This window comes from Elaeis guineensis, chromosome 3 (assembly GCF_000442705.2).
Source record: "Elaeis guineensis isolate ETL-2024a chromosome 3, EG11, whole genome shotgun sequence".
NCBI classification, from domain to species: Eukaryota; Viridiplantae; Streptophyta; class Magnoliopsida; order Arecales; family Arecaceae; genus Elaeis; species Elaeis guineensis.
In genome coordinates this window covers 10,946,500-10,961,238 of record NC_025995.2, presented here as the reverse complement: position 1 = coordinate 10,961,238, position 14,739 = coordinate 10,946,500, and the positions used below count along the sequence as shown (strand labels likewise).

Here is a 14,739-nt window from a genome sequence, read left to right as displayed (position 1 = left end):
TTAGGGAGAGAGGCCCTCGTCCTGGGATAGAAGCAGCACCGAACCTTCCTTCGGTCTTTACTTGTTAAGGAGTTAGATTTCAATTGCCATAGAATCCATGCTTTCTCCTTTCTTCTATTTTTCACTTAGCTTCGCCTTGGATTTTTCTGGCTTGCTTCGCGTTTTTGCCGCGTAACCGCCAATGGACCTTCGCTGAAAGTTCTACATTAAGTATTCTTGATCCATAAGTTGGCAGCTTTATATACACACACGCCTAGGGAGCCAATCCTTCATTGCTTTTATCCTGGTATTGCCGGCTTCTACAAATTTTCTCATGGACTTTGCTGCCTTCTTCCTCGCCCCGGGCCGCCGCATCACCTTGCCACATAAAAGATGGCGCGTGGCGATGACCGTCATCTACTCCTGCCGCACCATCTGCACCCTTGCCAAGAAAAAGCTCCATGCCGTCCTCCGCAGCCCCTCCTACATCGCCCTCGACATCGATGACGCCGATGAAGATCGGAGCGGGTCTCCAGTCTTCGATGTCGATGCCGAGGTCTTATCAACCGTCGTCAAGGAGAAGAGGCTTGATGACTTGCACAGGCTCGGCGGTGTCGGTGGGTTGGTCGGTAAGTTGGCTTCTCACGCAGAGGCTGGCATTGCCGGTGGCATTGGTGATCTTCGTCGGAGACAGGAGGTGTTCGGTTCGAATACGTATCCGAAGCCGAAGCCTAAGGGGTTCTTCCGGTTTGTGTATGAAGCTCTCAATGATTTCTTCCTCCTCATCCTCATTGGTTGTGCTGTGGTCTCGCTTGGATTTGGAATCAAAGAGAATGGCATCAAAGATGGCTGGTAAATTTTCAAAATTTTACAAAGTTTTAAATTTATTATTTCATTAATATTTGTGTTTTCGGTTTGGATTAATTTAAGAATATGTTGCGTTGCGTGCATGTCATTTCTTTTCTAATTAATTTTATTACTCTCATGGTTTCTGGTAGATAAACAACCTCTGACTCTAATAAAGAAGTTGGAATTCAAACCAAAACTAAAGTCATTAGGAAAATGTTTTGCCATCAAGGGAATTAATCTTAGGTTGTTGGAAGAGGTATTAAATGATTACAGAGTTGAAAAGATCTATCTTTTCCACGAGAAAATTAAGCTGGATTCCTTTTTTTTTTCTTAATTTTTTTATTACCATGTAGGAAAAGAAAACAGATACAATAAAAAAAATAGTCTAAAGTAAAGAATCCCTCTAGCATTGATGCTTTCAATAAAAAGATAAAATCAGGATGTAGACAAGAGGTATCGATAAGATTAACATTAGTACTAGTCCGGAACCGGATGCCTGTGATATCCCCTTGTCCGGCAACCAAGAGCCCAATTATTTTGTGTACCCAGGCTGTCAAATAAATAGATTTTTATCATGCTGCTTTGCACAGCTCTAGCTTGTTGCACTTGGCTTATCAAAGTGGATTGAAAGATTAACATATAAATATTTATATAATATAATTTTATTTTATCTAATAAATTTTTATTTTATCATAAACAAATATTTTATAATTATTTATTAGAAATTAATATGATTATATAATTAATTAGAATTTTTAAGATATAATTTTAACAATTAATTTAAAAATATATAAACAAAAATTTAAAAATTTTGAGCTTTTATTACTGGATTTCTTGAGCAAATTGTTTTGTGGAGCTATATTTAGAGATAAATTGGTTTGAGCCTGATTTAGTCACGACTCTTAATGAGCTTTCTCATTTAATTTTTCTATCTATTTTCTTTACATGGCAAACTTTATGCTCTCTTCAATATTTTATTTTTATTATATTGAACCTTATTTAAATGTGCAATTGAAATGTAATGACTTTTTCAACATAAAAAATTATTGCATACTGTGCGTGCATACTATACATACAGCCAATCACAATCATTTGCATTGAGATACATACTTGATAAACAAAATCACTAGAAACCTATCGCCACGATGGATTCGGTGCACGACTATATGGTACACATAATATTAATAATAATTTCTTATTTCATCAAAATTCTGTTAATGTGCAAATAAAATAACCGATGACACATGGCATAGCCCACTTTGCTAATTAAACAATATTTACTCAGCAGAATAGTGCAAGCATGATCTTATCTTAAAGATGCAAACATGATTTACCTTTATAATTGAAGAGAATTTTCTCATGCAAGCATGATATTGTTTAAGATTGAAGTTTGGTGATCCCCAGTCCTCCTTTTCACGAAAAGAAAGAAAGAAAGAAAGGAAGGTGAAGGTTTTTTTTTTTTTTCGTTTCTCATGTACATGTCATTTCAATCAGGTACGATGGCGCCAGCATTTTCCTTGCATCTTCTTGGTCGCCGTCGTCTCCTCCGTGAGCAACTTCCGCCAGATGAAGCGCTTCGACAAGCTCGCCGGCGAGTGCAACAACATCCATGCCAACGTCATCAGAGATGGCCGCCGGCAGGATGTGTCCATCTTCGACATCGTCGTGGGGGACATCGTCTTCCTCAAGATCGGCGACCAGGTCCCCGCCGATGGCGTCTTCCTCGAAGGCCACTCTCTGCAAGTCGACGAATCCAGCATGACCGGCGAATGCCACCCCATCGACATCGACGGCCAAAAGAACCCCTTCCTCACCTCCGGCGTCAAAGTAGTCGATGGCTACGCCCGAATGCTCGTCACCGCCGTCGGCATGGACACTACTTGGGGAGAGATGATGAGCACCATCACCCGCGAGACCACCGAGCCAACACCGCTCCAGGAGCGGCTCCAGAAGCTGACGTCGAGCATCGGGAAGATCGGAATTGCGGTCGCCGTCTTAGTCTTCGCAGTGCTGACGATCCGCTACTTCACCGGAAGTACCATAGATGAGAACGGCCAGCCAAAGTTCGACAAGAGCAACGTGACAGCCAACGGCGTGATCAGTGCCATCGTGGAGATATTCCAGCAGGCGGTCACCATCATCGTGGTCGCCATCCCTGAAGGTCTTCCCCTGGCGGTGACTCTAACTTTGGCCTTCTCCATGAAGAGGATGATGAAGGATCATGCATTGGTGCGGAGGCTCTCGGCGTGCGAGACGATGGGCTCCGTCACGACCATCTGCACCGACAAAACAGGGACTCTGACGCTGAATCAGATGATGGTCACCGCGTTTTGGGTCGGCGGAGAAAAGGTTGAGCCGGGCGGCGCTGCTTCCATCGATACAAGAATTCTCCGCTCCATCCACCAAGGAGTTGGGTTGAACACGACCGGTAGTGTTTACAGGCCTAACTCTGTTTCGGAGCCAGAGATCACCGGCAGCCCAACAGAGAAAGCACTTCTTTATTGGGCAATTGAGTTGGGGATGGATACCGAGGAGCTGAAAAGAAGTTTCCAATCATCCATGTCGAAGCCTTCAATTCGGAAAAGAAGCAAAGCGGGTTCTAGTGAGGGAGAATGGAAGAGTGGCGACGGTCACACATTGGAAAGGAGCTGCAGAGATGATTCTTGATCGGTGCTCGAGCTACTTTGAGAGAAATGGGTTGATTCGAGAAATGGATGCTGAGAAGAGGAGGAAGTTTGATCTCATTATCAAAGACATGGCAGCTTGTAGTCTTAGATGCATCGCCTTTGCCTACAAGGAATCTGAAGCAGAGGATGTTCATGTCGATGAAGACGGAGCAGTTCGAAAGCTTGATGATGAGAGGCTAACTTTGGTGGGATTAGTTGGCCTGAAAGATCCATGCCGGCCCGAAGTGAGATCAGCAATCAAGTCTTGTCGAAATGCGGGAGTCACCGTAAAAATGATAACAGGGGATAATGTCTTCACAGCCAGAGCGATCGCCGTCGAATGTGGAATACTCGGAGACGATGACTGTGATGGACTGGTGATTGAAGGGAAAGAGTTCCGGAACTATTCAACAGAGAAGAGATTAGCAATGGTGGATAGAATTCGAGTGATGGCAAGGTCCTCTCCTTTTGATAAGCTACTAATGGTGGAGTCCTTGAAGCAAAAGGGTCATGTTGTTGCAGTCACTGGAGATGGAACAAATGATGCACCAGCACTGAAGGAAGCTGATGTTGGGCTCTCCATGGGAATCCAGGGTACGGAGGTGGCTAAGGAGAGCTCCGACATCGTAATAATGGATGACAACTTCAGCACCGTCGTCACCGTCATGAGATGGGGAAGGTGTGTCTACAATAACATTCAGAAATTTCTTCAGTTTCAGCTCACAGTGAACATTGCAGCATTGGTCATAAACTTTGTGTCGGCGATCGCTTCCGGTGAAGTTCCATTAACTACTGTGCAACTCCTGTGGGTGAACTTGATCATGGATACGATGGGAGCTCTGGCATTAGCTACCGATAGACCAACAAAGGAATTGATGAAGAAGCCCCCGGTAGGCCGAACCGAGCCACTTATCAGCAACATCATGTGGAGGAACCTCACAGCACAAGCTCTCTTTCAGATTGCAGTTCTACTTGTGTTCCAGTTTGCAGGGAAGTCCATATTTGGAGTGAGTCAAAAGATCAACAACACAATCATCTTTAATACGTTTGTGCTCTGCCAAGTCTTCAATGAATTCAATGCGAGGAAGCTGGAGAAGAAGAATGTGTTTGATGGAATTCATAGGAACAAACTCTTCTTGGGGATCGTTGGAGTGACTTTGATCCTGCAAGTGATGATGGTGGAGCTGCTGAAAAGGTTTCTGGTACAGAAAGATTGGGCTGGGGACAGTGGGGTATTTGTGCTGGTATTGCGGCCATCTCATGGCCAATTGCTTGGATTGTAAAGTGCATACCTGTTTCTAGCACACCAATCTCTAAACTTCTTGCTCGCTGTAAAGTTTTCTAGTATGATTCCTTTTTTTTATTTGTTTTTTTCTAGATACCTAGATAGGCTAAATAGATTCTTTTAGTTGTTATGTCCCATGTGATTCAATAAATGTTTTGTGTTAGAGGATGTATCTAGCTGCTCTCTTTGTTCTATAACAAATAATGTAAATGGCTTCCGGAGAATTCTTCAGTGGTTCCTTCATTCAATTATCTTCTTTTTCATTTTCATTTTTTTTCTTCAGAGCTTACACATTCAGAAATTATCAATAACTTGATCTAATATTTTCCATTACCGCTTTTTTTTTTTTTCCTATTGTTTGCGATCTTTCATTTCTTTTGTTACCGGTCCTCCTGATTACTTGTTTCCTCAATAATTAGAAGTCTCAAATCTGCTAATTCCAGTGGTATGCAGTCCTAGTTTTCCTAACCAATAATCCAAAAATTAGTTATCTTAATTAATCATACATATCTATATGATTTCATTTTGGAAGATGCTCAAAGCACCACTATTTCCATCAACAAAATCAGATCATAATTTAAAATTTGATATGAAACTCTTCCATGTAATATGAATGGATGAGATTTTATCTGAAACTTCTCCACAAAAAAGTCATATCTGAAAGTTAGGCAGTTCCAAAGTTTTGATTGATTCAATTTGTATGTCAATAAATGAATATAGGATCTATCATTAACCGTGAAACCTTAATCTCTTTTTTTTTTTTTTTGAGGAAATTGTGAAACCTTAATCTCATACTATGCTGCATTGGAATATTGTCTTAAGGTAGCCAATTAGCTTATCTATGAGTTCTCTCGGAAGTAATCTTGCTACTTATATGTTGATTGTGGTTCCAAGCTAGCATTGGCATCAATATATATATTGGGTCTTTTTATTTTGGTTTTGGAAGATATGAGAAGCGACTACCATTAATAAATATATATCTAAAAGGTATTATGGATATTGGTTTAGTTTTTGATAGAGGTAAGAACAACAGTGGTATATAGGTGATCTAGATAAAACGAGATCTCTAATAGTTAATTTTGCAGTTTGCAGTTGGGTTATCTACAATAGAGACAAAATACATGGTAGCAAGGAGGCAACGAAGGAAGCATTATAGTTGAGGGATTGGTTGGTGATTTTGGCTTGCAATAGATATTGACTATTGTGTATTTGGACAACCAAAGTGCCATACATTTGTTAAAAAAAATATGTATACCATAAAAGAACCAAATACATTGATGTCAAATATCGCTTCATTTGAAAAATTATCTTAGGACGTTGTTCCAGTGATGAAGTTTGCCATATCAGGTAATCATGCAAATATGGTGATAAAGCCTATCCCTTCAATCAAGTTCAATAATTGTTTGGACTTGGTCTGTGAGCATAGTATCCGAAAGTTTCCTAAGGGAATTGGAAATGGCAATTGAAGAAAATTCTATTTTGTAGCATTTAAACAATTCTGCCCATGGTGGAGATTTGTTGAGTATCGTCTTGGGGCATTCTCATGTGCAACACTTTGCTTTCAAATTACAGGCTTTCTGACGGAAGCCAAAGCTTGACAATTTGATAATAAGCAAGTGTAGGTCAAGACTTAATTAGATTAGAGAAAGAACGTATCTTTTCCTGGATCTCCAGGTGTGTGCAACGCCGTATTTTTTCTCCCTTTTGGAACCTCCTTGAGACAGAAAAAGTGAGATATGGGCGTGTGGGGTTTTAGCTAGTCTTGTAATGACAATTTCAATAACCCTGTAATCTCCTGATAGTGAGATTGCTTCGATCCTCTTTGCTCATGGGTATAAAGCCAAAGGCCAAACCACATCAAATTCTCCTGTTCTCTTGGCTTGTTTTTCCTTTCGATTTCTATATTCGCTGATCAGTTTAGATCTTGGGTTTGTCGCAACAAAACCACTGAAAATTTGAAACAAAACCTTAAAAGTTGGGCAAGGTTTGTTGGTTTAGGTTATGTTTTAAGCCTTTTGTATGTTGTAACTAGATGATAATTGAACATAAAAAGTTTGAATGAAACTTCGGTTCTTTGTGTCAATGCCTACTTTGCTTATGGACTTGGCTTGCTTACATTTGTGGTACTCATCATGATGTCTTTTTATGGTGAGATTTTGGAAGTTTAAATTGAAACTACTGCTAATACGCGGTGTAATTATGAACATGTTATCGATATGTTTTTCCACCGCCATTGTCTAGAACTATAGTTGGTTGAATATAGTATATTCTGACTAAATGATTGTCCAGCTCAGAAATTTTATAGTTCTCATGTCCAAAATAAACCTGCACTTGTATCACTCATCCATCTGGCCCTCCATTGGTTTGTTAGTGCTGCCATTTCCTTTCGGATGGGAATTCTCATTTTTGTGCCATCATCTAGTTGCTGACAATATTCTTGTCCAAATTCAAGTTAGATGTTGAGATGAGAAAAGATAGTTCACCTCTTGATTTTATGCACAGGGATATGTTTATAGGCTAATTGCATGTATCTTACTTCCATAAGCAATGAAACCTATTTTTTCCTGTCCTCCTACAAGAGAGAAGTAAAGAAAACTTCTACTTGAAAGCCTTTTGGTCTCACTGGATATATCGGCATATGAATGAATGTGCGAATGAATGAATCTTAAGCTCTTCCCACCTGCTTGTTCTCCATTAGGCATCTAGGCAAACCTGTTGATAATAATCTAAGAATCAAACAATGCATGTTTTTATTTAGAATCAACTGGATGTTAACTTGAAGATTCTTTCAATTAATCCTTGACTATAGTCTCTGTTCCGGTTCTCTCAAAGTGTTAAATCACAAACTGAAGCTATTAGATAGCTGTATTTCCAGCAATGTCTATTCAATATTCTGGACCCTATGATTGATTTTTGATAATTATCAAATTTTGAATAATTATGAGTCTAATCATATGTTTCAAGGATGAATATAGATTTTTTTAGATATTTAAATTGAAAATTCATTCATGAAAAAGATCTCCTAAAAAAAAACTAAGTTAAGGCATCAAAGAACAATTTTTAAGTTTCAGGCTTGTGGGTTCGACCCCAGGAGGCTAGGAGCTGACCCCTACACTGAAATGGGCTAAAACAGAGAGATTTTAAGTTTTAGAATTTCGGGAGTTGACCCCAAAATAGCTAGACTCGATCCCAGGACAGTTGGAGTCGACCCCTAAAAAATTGGAGTCGACCCCTGGCTCGGGACTGCACTAACGGCTAGTTTTCTCACTACTTCAAATGACTATTTTTTCACTCCAACAGCTAATCCAAGGCTTCCAACGGCTAGAACTCATTCTCCAGCCATCCTCAAGAGTATTTAAGGCTAGAGAAATAATTTGGAAGCAAGATAAAGGAGGATTAAGAGAGAAATTATTTTCAGATTTAGAAAATTCCATTGCACATCATAAAGAGAAAAAGAAAAAGAAGATTTAAGCTTTGAATTCAGAGGGCATTTAAGAGTGATCTTCCACAACATCTCTAACATCCTTTCAAGCTTCAAAGAAAAGTGTTCCAGCTTCAAAAGAGCTGATCATTCACCCTCTTCTTTGTGCTCAAAGAGTTTAAAATTTTATTTTTATTTTTTATATTGAAAATTTCTCTTGTATTTTTTATTTCTTTATAATTTTTTTTGAAAAAAAGAAACTTAAGGATTAGGTCCGTCCAAGCTCAGAATTGGACTTTGTAGGTTTTGGTTGGTGAGCTCGTAAAACAAACTGAATTGATTGTGAGCTCGAAAAATAATCGGTGTAAGATTTTGATTGGTAATCTCAAAAAATCAACTGAGTTGATTATAAGCCGAAAAAAAGTTGGTGTAAGATCGTGGTTGGTAATCATGAAAAATTGACTGGATTTATTTGTGATTCCGAGTTAAAACAAATACCCTGTAATCGGATGATTATAGTGAAATTCTCAAGAGACTCTTGGGGAGTAGACATAGGTGCGAAGTTGCACCGAACCACTATAAATTTATCTTGTTTGTATTATGGCTTTTTTCTCTTACCTTGCATACTTTCAATTCTTGTTTAGCTTGATTTAATTCTTGCATAGCTTTAATTATAGTTGGTTTCCGCTGGTCCATATTGTTGGATAGGATCCGGTATCAATTATAGTGAAAAAAAAAATAAAAATAGAAAATAATCAAATACGTAGATAAGCCAAAAAGCTCGTCTCTATGGGACATGCAAAGGTTTACTATGAAAAAGAGAAATTAATTACAAGAAGAAATCTTACTTGCTCAACTCTCAAATCTCTATCTTTTTCTCTCAACAAGAAGCACTTACCCTTACAGAGCTCTCAAAATCATCCAAAGAAGCCTCCCTATCGCTCACCGAGACTCTAGGACGTCTCACGATGCTCACTGCTGCCTCTATCTCTCGACTGCACCTTCTATCGTGCTCTATCATCTATGGAAGCTTTTAAGAACCTAAGATCGAGTCCAGATCGAAGTTTAGATCTCCTAACAGCACCCAATAACCCACCGAACCATCAGATCATGCCTGACACACTCCAATCACTGTTCGATCATACAATCGCATGAAGTCGGTCCACAAAAACACCATAGACTGTGAGAAACTCCCTAGAAAACACCATTGGTCCATCGTGGACCGGGCGAAACACCTTGGGAAACAGAGCTTGGTCCACACGACCCCCATGTACTGCACCAGCCCGGTGGACCACGGTATGTCGCACCCATGTGCACCTACTAGGCCAGCCCATGTGCGCCTGTGCTGGGCCGAGGCCATGCACTGGGCTACGCCCATGCACGCCCACGCCCGAGGTCGGCCCACGTGCGCTTGTGCTGGCCCGAATGTTGCTGTCCTGCATCGACCTGTAGGCCCTCTTCGATGGCCCTTGGGCCATACCATCTGCTGCTAACCTTCTCTCATGCGTATCTATTTCGTTTGGACTATTTTTGGGCTCGTTGGATTTCATTTTTCATCCTAAATCTCATTTTGGGCTTATTATGGATAGAATCTTGAGGTATTTTTCTCAACAATCTTCATCTCGACTCAATGTTCAGCCTTAACCTGTCTCTGAGAGCTTATGAACCATCTCGTCTCTATGTCCTAGGACACGTCTGCTATCTCATGGATAGACAAATATGAGAGTCGAGCCAGGCCACTTAATCCCATCTCCATCGTGGGCTGTATTCACTCTAACTAAAGATCTACTCCAAAAATTCTCCTACGATAATAGGAGCTTCATTCTGTGACGTCACCTCTCATCCTCCAAAGTCTCCCGTCTCGTGTCCGATCCACCTTCACCTAGAGCTCTATCTCGCATTGGGCTCCCCCTGACTCCTGAAGCTCCACTTTGCATTGGGCTTCCTATCAGGTAGTAATGTCCTCCTTTGATTCTTTGTCTCCTTTAATATCATCCTATTGCCACGCATAACTTTTAAGATTTTATCATCAGTCTGCTCAGTGAGATAAGATTCTATCTGAAATTGGATATGTATCGGACCTCTCCGAATTTTTTTACTGCACCATCATGTGTCCTCCAGTTGACCATCTCGATGCCTCTAATCGTACAGCTTGATCCATTTGACAGATAAATAGTGCCTTCACTATTTTTTAGGGAGTCAAATAGCTTCTCTCTGCAACATATATGATGGGTGCATGTAGAATCTAAAATCCACTATTGAAAAAAGTAGATACTTCATCAGATATCAACAGGACATCATCCTCTGACTCACTACAGGCCATTGCTATAGTAGCCATCATCCGATCTTTAAATTGAGAGCAATCTCTGACACGATACCTCAACTCATCACATTAGTAGCACCTGATCTTGCTGGGGTCCCTCCTCTTGGACCTAGATCGTCTTCCTCACGATCCTCTGTCGCTCTATTTGCTGCCACCTGCTTTTTCAGAAATTACCAAAACTAAGCTACTGCCATCTGAGCTCGAAACTTGATTCTCCCATTTGAGAATCTCGTTCTGGAGAATCACCATGGTGACCTCATCCATCTTGATGGTGCTCTTTCTTACTAGAAGAGCAGTCATCAAAGACTCATACGAAGAAAGAAGCGATGCTAGCAATACCAATGCCCTATCTTCTCCTCAATCTTCTCACCTACATTGAGAAGATTGATGAGAATCTTTTAGAAGTGGCTGAGATGCTTTGCACATTCTGTCCTTCATCCATCCGCAGTTGGTAAAATTGCCTTCATAAGAAAAAAGCATTGGTGAAGGACTTCACCATATACAACTTCTTGAGTTTTGACCACAGCATCATCGGAGAAGTCTCGCCAAGTATATGGATCACCACTTTATCCGTCAGGTACATACGGATGGTACTCACCATCTACATCTGTAGCCGCTCTCAGGTCTTCTCCTCCATGGTGGCTGGCTTCTTCTTATGCAAGAGAGCATCGATCAACCCATATTGGATGAGCATGTCCTTCACCCTTGCTTGTCACAAGTAGAAATTGCTCTTTTCATCGAACCAATTGATCTCTATCTTGATTGTACTTATCTTCTCTATCTCCAATCTTGATCAACACCATCGTAATCTAGCACTAGTACTATCTGGCTCTGATACCACATGCTAGACAGGATCTGGTATCAATTATTACGAAAAAGAAGAAGAAATAAAATCAAAAAAATAATCAAATATGTGGATCAACCAAAAAGCTTGCCTCCATGGGACATACAAATCTTCATTATGAAAAAGAGAAATTAATTACAAGAAGATACATTACTTGCTCAACTCTTAAATCCCTATTTTTCTCGTTCAACAAGAAGCACTTACCCTTACAGAGCTCTCAAAATCACCCAAAGAAGCCTTCCTATCACTCACTAGGATTCCAGAACCTCTTACGATGCTCACTGCTGCCTACCATGCTCTGTTCACCCACAGGAACTTTTAAGGACTTGAGACCAAGTCCAGATCGGAGTTTAGATGTCCTGACAGCATCCAACAACCCACCGAACTATCAGATCACGCCCAGCATACTCCAGTCGCCGTCCGATCATGCAATCGTGTAATGTCGGTCCACAAAAATACCATAGACCATGAGAAACTCCCAACAAAATGCCACTAGTCCACCGTAGACTGCACAAAATGCCCTGAAAAATTGGGCCTGGTCCACACAGCCCCCCATGGATTGCACTAGCCTGATGGATGGCGGTATGCCACACACCATGCGTGTTAGCTGGGTCGGCTCGCGAGCACCTGCAAAAGCCGACGCAGGGCGGGGCTGCATGCTAGGCCGCACCCACGCATGCCTGCACTGGGCCACGTACCCATTGTTAGAAAATCGCTATGGTTTCATACGTGTAGTTTAAAACTTTTTCTAAACATGAATGCAATGAAAGTAAATTAATTAAAATATTTTTAATTAAATATGTACCAGATTTAATCTGAAAATCATAGTTAGGATCTTGATATGAACAAGTGACCATGATCCAAAATTTGAAAAAAAAAAACAAACTGTTAGAAAAATCAAACGAAGATTAGATCTCCATACCTGGGATTTTGCTGATGTCCCAGGTTCTAATCGTAGCCGTGCACGCGCTCGATCTCTACTGGTATCCACACGAGATGCTTGATCAGAGCACCAAGATCATCAGTGTGCTAGCATCTTACAGATTTCGCTCCTCATTCTTGAATCTAGATCTCTTCTTCTAGATTTTGAAAAAGGAGATCACTGCACGAACTTTTTCACACAGATCCATCGGAATCTGAATCAAATCATCATGAAAAGAAGAAGAACCCTTCTTCTTCACTTCTTCTCTCTCTTTTTTCTTCTTAGATTTGATCACCATCAAATCTGGGCATTGGATGAAGGGGAGAAGGGAGGAGGAGGTGTTGGGAAGGAAGATATGATGTAAGAAAGAAGACTCCTCACCATCTCACGCACGCCTCCTCTTCACCTTTTTAATTTTTATCACACACCACCACATATCTCACACCCAAAACCTTTCTTAACATCGTAGAGATCTAATCTCTTTGAATCATAGGCGTTCAAATCCAAATCAAAGGTTAGATGGGCGTTGAGATAGAGTTGTGTTGTAAGAAAGAAACCTCTTCTCACAAATTAGCGCATGTCAATCTTCTTCAATTTTTTTTGTTGCACAAAAAAAATTTTTCCATACTCCATTTAGATATATTTTATTTTTATTTTAAATTATATTCAAATAAAAAAAATTGGATTAGAAAAAATTTTAGATAAGGTGGGGCACCAATAGTTGGTGCCCCCTCTCCTTCATGCATGCAAGAAGAGAAGGATGAGAAAGATGAGAAAAATAATGCCCTTCTTCCCTTCTTGGCATGATTTCTAGAGAGAGAGTCCTAGGGGATTAGGACTCTTTGAATCAAGATTTTTCTAGTTCAAATTAGATCTTAATCAGATTCAAATCCAGTCCGAAACGAGCCGAATTCGAAAAGGCTGTCAAGCCTGATCTAATCAGACTTGAAATCTAAATCTGATTTGGATAATTGAACCCAATTAACATTAAATTAAATTAAATTTAATTAAAATAAATAAGACTTAATTTATAATTTAATCAGCTCCAAAAAAATTATAATATTTGTAATTAAGTCCCTGCGCTAATAATTAGTAGCTGTCAAAATTGTAACGATTATAAATTAGCAGTTTCTAAAATTCAAACTATCAATCCGATTGATAATTCGAATATGATCCAAGTCATTGATCTGATCATGCTCCTTTTGTATGTGACCCCTCATGTTCTATTTTATCTGGTAGTGAGATATACCATGATTTCATCACAGTATCATCGAAATTCTTTTCGATGGGCTGAAACGATTCTAACTCACCTTAACAAAGATCGTTGATCTGAAAATGATCTTAATGAATTCTCACGATCCACCAGTGACATCTAGCAATATATAGTGGTAACCTAGTAGAATAAAAAAATAAATCCTTAGGTACAGTTATCGTGTGATACAATCTCTCTATCGTGAGTTCTGACTTGACGGAGGTCATAGAGAACTCGTCAAACCCCATCATCAGTCATATGCTAGATTGGCTCGATTCGAGTTCATTTGTGAATCCTGTGAAAACTCTTTTCTAGTATTCACACTTACTCTGATCAAGATTTTTTGAACTCAGTCTTACGAATTGCATAGGATTTTTTCTTTTCTATCAAGGTCGATAGATTCTATCTAGATACATCCTACTCCAAACAGCAAATTTGAACGTACAATAGCCAACATAGATAGTAAGAACCCAAATGGCTAGGGACCAAGGGAACGTGCAGTCAAACTAACTAGCTTTGCTGTGAATAGCCAACACACTTCAGGTCAAAGGACCAATCACACCATTGCAGCATCGAGAAAGACCATTGATGAGTGAGTAGACATCCAAGTGATTTCTCATATTGATCACGTTCAGTGCAAGTTATTCTTTAACAACTGCCAACACTCTCACCCCAGTGTCTCTACACCGCAGACTCAAGACTCATCTGTCCAAAAGAAAGGTGATCCGTGCATCGATCTTGAATGGATTGATCACTGTCCTCCGTGACGATCCTTCGATCGAAAGCTTTTAGAAATTAACCACTAATAATGTATGTCTTAAATTCTCAACACCTTGAGAATATACAAAATCATCTTTGTTAATTATTAGGATAAATCATTGATACAAATAACATGATTGGTTATAAAGACTACTCATCAAGTACAAAACATGCTCTAAAAAAATATGTCAGTCAAGATTAATTTCTAGGACACACATCTAACAAACTCCCACTTATACTAAAGCCAATCCGTCATATACTTGAGCCCATCTTCTGAAGACAGGCTTCGGTATTTAGCTGGTTAAGTGACTTGGGCCTACCACATCTATGTGGAGTCTACTCTTTTTATCTCGATATAATTTTTACTTAAGGTAATCGCGTATATATTTTCTCTATGTGCATAGACTTCTGATGAGATCTTGGCTCCTTAACGAGGGCT

General features: G+C 39.9%; 1 protein-coding gene across 1 annotated transcript; it reads left to right on the top strand.

The window, feature by feature from the left end:
* The first annotated feature begins 244 nt into the window (after positions 1-244).
* On the top strand, positions 245-5,003 carry LOC105042221 (calcium-transporting ATPase 7, plasma membrane-type). Its single transcript, XM_073253651.1, is given in 6 exon segments — positions 245-831; positions 2,323-2,348; positions 2,351-3,364; positions 3,367-3,423; positions 3,426-4,691; positions 4,694-5,003. Coding segments are annotated over 6 exon segments (3,027 nt in total). The 5' UTR covers positions 245-313; the 3' UTR covers positions 4,840-5,003.
* Positions 5,004-14,739: the final 9,736 nt, after the last annotated feature.